The 4,194-nt window shown below is 44.4% G+C and overlaps 1 protein-coding gene across 1 annotated transcript in view; it reads right to left on the bottom strand.

The window, feature by feature from the left end:
• ABCC1 (ATP binding cassette subfamily C member 1) overlaps positions 1-3,212 on the bottom strand; it is a 180,480-nt gene extending 177,268 nt beyond the window's left edge. Inside the window, exons 1-3 of the mRNA XM_042782274.1 lie at positions 3,147-3,212; positions 2,627-2,803; positions 743-868 (exon numbers count right to left, since the gene is read on the bottom strand). Of these exons, the coding sequence (XP_042638208.1) occupies positions 743-868; positions 2,627-2,803; positions 3,147-3,212 (369 nt within the window). The remainder of the gene's footprint in view (positions 1-742; positions 869-2,626; positions 2,804-3,146) is intronic.
• Positions 3,213-4,194: the final 982 nt, after the last annotated feature.

Here is a 4,194-nt window from a genome sequence, read left to right as displayed (position 1 = left end):
ACAGGCAGTGCCCATGAGTCAGAATCAACTCAATGGCGACTCGTTTAGGAAGCCCTGAGTGGTGCACACAGGTGGTGCAAAGGCACTCAGCTGCTACCTGAGAGGCTAGAGGTTGGGCTCACCCAGAAGTGTCTCAGAAGGAAAGCCCAGAGACCCACTTCTAAAAAATCAGTCATTGAAAACCCTAGGGAAATTATAAAATACTGCTGAAAGAGATTAAAGATGACTGAAATAAATCGAATGATGTTCCATGTTCACAGGTTGGAAGACTTAATATTGTTAAGATGTCAATAGTACCCAAAGCAATCTATAGCTTTGATGTAATCCTGATCAATATTCCAACAGCCTTCATTACAGAAATGGAAAAACCAACCCTTAACTTTATATAGGGAGCTCTGGTGGCGTAGTGCCTAAGACATTTGACTGCTAACCAGAAGACTGAAGGTTCAAACCCACCAGCCACTCCTCGGAAGGAAGACTAGGCAATCTACTTCTGCAGTAATACCGCCTTGGAAACCCAAGGAGGGGTCACCATGAGTCAGATCTGACTTGACAGCAGTTGAGTTTGGTTTTTTGGTTTTTTATTTTTTTAGTTCATTGTTATTTTTCCAGTTGTTTTTAAGAGAAGCCAGATTTCTGGATTTCTACTAGGAGATCTTCTCATTACTGAATACCAGCTACTATTTTTGGTCTCCACATATTTGGCATACAGTTGAAGGCTTCACACCCAGCTCACACTTACCATGGTAATGCCCAAAAGGGTTGGACTGACCAGAAACATGGGGGCCAGGAACACACCTCCACTTCTTTCCCAGAAAGAGTAGAAGAGGTCTGCCCAACAGACAATCCACAGCAAAAACCCTAAGGCCTGGAAGAGAAGCACATGAATGTTTTAGCAACAACAGCATCAAAATCCCCCAGCACCGCACACAAAGCTCAGCCCCACATATCCAACCAATCCTAGACCATCAGCCGTTATCTGGGAAGCAGTGCTCCGGAACACAAATTAAGTCCTAGGTAAGGTGAGCCCCTACCCAGGCCATCACACTTCGGTCTGTAACCAGCTTACTACCTTCTTCCACTCCCAGCACAAGTCTATCTAGTCACCGAAGAGCTCCCTCAGCCGACAGTTTATCCATAAACTGCAGCCCCAGCACCTTGCGTAAGGCCCCCACACAATAACCATTCATTCAACTGCATTCATCTGACCAGTATTTACGAAGGGCCTACCATGTACTACATACTTTTCAAGGTGCTGGGGATACAACAGTGAACAAAACAGACCAAAGGCCCTTCCTCCATGGAACTGACATCCTAATGGAAGGAAGCACGCAAGAAACAAACTGAAAAATATATAATACAACAACAGGTAGTAATGAATGCTATGAGGAAAAATAAAACAGATAAGGGGATAAAGAGGCATCGATAAGGAAGGTCAGGGAAGGCCTCTGTGACCAGATGACATCTCAGTTAAGAGCCGAAAGAAGTGAGTATGTGGGGAGAATTGTCCAAGTAGAGGGAATAGCAACTGCAAAGCCCCTGAGGTGGGAACACACTTGGTGGGTCTGAGAAGTAGCCAAGAAGGCTGATGTGGCTGCTGTGGAATGTGCAAGGGGAATGGAAGGACTAGAAGGTTGGAGAGGAACCTGGAGCCACACCATGCTGTAGTACTTTCTGATGTGGTAGGAAATTATCAAGGGGTTTGAGCCAGACAAGGGCAAATTTTGGTTTACATTTTAAAAGAAGGTATCCTTGGTAAGAAAGGAAGACCTTCTGATAACTCCTTGAGATAGATCCTATCATCCTCATTGCACAAACTGGGAAACTGAGACTCAGGGAGGTTAAGAAATGTGTGGCACAGGTGATGTCTGAACCCACCTCTGACTCCAGAGCCCCAGTGTGGTGCAGTGAATTCCTTAATACGGCTCTTCTAGCCATGGTCTCTGTGACTCCCACCAGATGACTGTAGGGAACTATGTAAATGTGAGGTGCTTGGTGGGACTGGATAGCTTGCTAATAATGTAAATAAGGTACTTGTTACCCTTGTGGGGGTAGGACCATGGCAATAAGATGTATGGAATCCTGACATGGGGACTGGTTACTTTTGTCATTCCAGTAGGGTTAAATGAGCCCTCCCAGAGGTGGAATGGGGGGGTCTCACTAGCATCAAGAAAGAAGAGCCAGGAGCGAGTGTGTCCTTGGACCCAACAGCTCTGTATTGGACCCCTTTGACCCAGGAGACAGACAGGGTGAACTGTAACTCATTGTTGAGATGGCAGAGGGAAGAGAGCCGGCAGAGGCAACAAAAGCGAGATGGGCACGAGACAGAGCGGCGGCTGCCCAGGGTTGCAAGGTGGCGGCAAGTCTGACCTCCCTCCCATAGTAATCAGTCTTGAACTGCTGATGTTGCTCTGGATCTTCCTTCCCCTTTGTGAAGTTACAGGAGGTCAGAGGAAGTTGCCACCACACCCTTTTTGCACCCAGTTGCTACCTACCACATTCTTATTCTGCCTTCTAGAGAAAGGAACTTAGGGCCAATGGAGGTGAAGCAGATGTTCATTTTCAACCACCAGACATACCCACCCAGGTACACACATAGCCACCATAATGAATCCAAAAGACTTACGGTTTTGGCTTTGTTGAGATGTGTCATCTGAATGTAGCCCCGGTCATGCTGGGAGAGATAGAGGAAATAGAAGGGGAAGCAGGCCCAGAGGTAAAAACAAGGCACCCACACAAGGGCGGTATTCTGAAAGCACTTGGTGAAGTCAGGATTGCTGGTGTACCATGTGACATTCCAGTCCTGAGGATACAAATGGGCTCGCGTCAGCAGGATGCACCAAAGAGGAGCAGTAGGTTATGTGGAGTTCTAAACTAGCTAAGGTTTCATAACAACAGAAGAGACTCCTTCATCTGTGGGCCTCTCAGGCTGAACACAAGAACACAAACAATATCAGTTGTTGAAAAGACTGAGGTACAAGTAAAGAGAAATAAAGGTACTTTGCTTTTACGTAACAGGCAAGTTCCCAGGGCCTTTGGAAGTCCCATTTTTGTACAAGATGGAGAATGTCACTTAAAGCCATTGTGAATGTTACTCATCTGTAAACCAGAGAATTCTTTAATCATATGAATCATCCCTGCTTTACCGTCTTATTAGCAAGTTTTCTCATCTTCTTCATCACCACCACCACTACCAACATCACCACTGCCATCACTACCATCAGTACTATCCTCACTGCCACCATCACTGCCTCCACCACCACACCTCACCATCATCATCATCAACATGGATAACACACAAACTGCAATTCCTGTGTACTAACCCCTATTCTAAGTGCTTTATACAAATATCACCTTTAATTCTGTGAGATAAATACATTCATCTTCTCCATTTTCCGATGAGAAAATTGAGGTGTGAAGAAATTAAATGACTTGTCTAGCATCACACAGGTGGTAAGACCTGGAGTTGAGGCAACGTGGTTCTAAAGTTCCTGAATTTAACCACAAAGCAATCCAGCCTGGGAGATATTTTTATAATTACTTTTTTAAGATAAAATCTACGCCTGTATTTTCTTAAGGAAATGTCTCAAACAGACAGACACAAGATTACATAACCAGAGCAGATGTATCTGCCCAAAAATAAACTTCAACTAGCTGTTAGAGTTTATAAAAGAGAACTCAACTCAAGTCCTGATCTGACCACTGGCCAGTTACTTAACATTTGGAAAAGTTATTGCCTAGAGTCTCAATTCCCAATCTCTAACATGATTAAAGTAAATAAAATTAGAGACTGGAAACAAATCAATCCAGCCCACATTTGATTTGTGGCTATTATTTTAGATCATGTTTTTTCTTTGTTTGCTTTCTGTCCATTTTGAACATTTAAAATTAGGAAATTTCATATAAAAATTTTAATCGCAAGCTTCTCTTGAAAAGTCTAAAAAGCTGGCATTGCTGGGTCTACTCTCCACTTTACAACCATCAGCAGGAGCTGGGGGGCAGCTAGCTTTGGACAAGGTCCCCATGTTCCAGCTGGCCACAGTTCCCACCTAGCCCACTTCTCTCCCTTTCCACCACTGGGCTAATAAGCACCCTCTAACTATCTAAATATTCATCTCACCTACTTCAGTCATGTTGTCAGAAGAGACCATTCCCTGGAGAAGAGTATCATGCTTGCTAAAGTGGAGGGTCAGC

Source organism: Orycteropus afer, unplaced genomic scaffold, assembly GCF_000298275.1.
Source record: "Orycteropus afer afer isolate SDZICR_OR568_19922 unplaced genomic scaffold, OryAfe1.0 scaffold00281, whole genome shotgun sequence".
NCBI lineage: Eukaryota > Metazoa > Chordata > Mammalia > Tubulidentata > Orycteropodidae > Orycteropus > Orycteropus afer.
The sequence above is the reverse complement of the archived record's forward strand: the minus strand, read 5'-3'. Positions and strand labels throughout refer to the sequence as shown.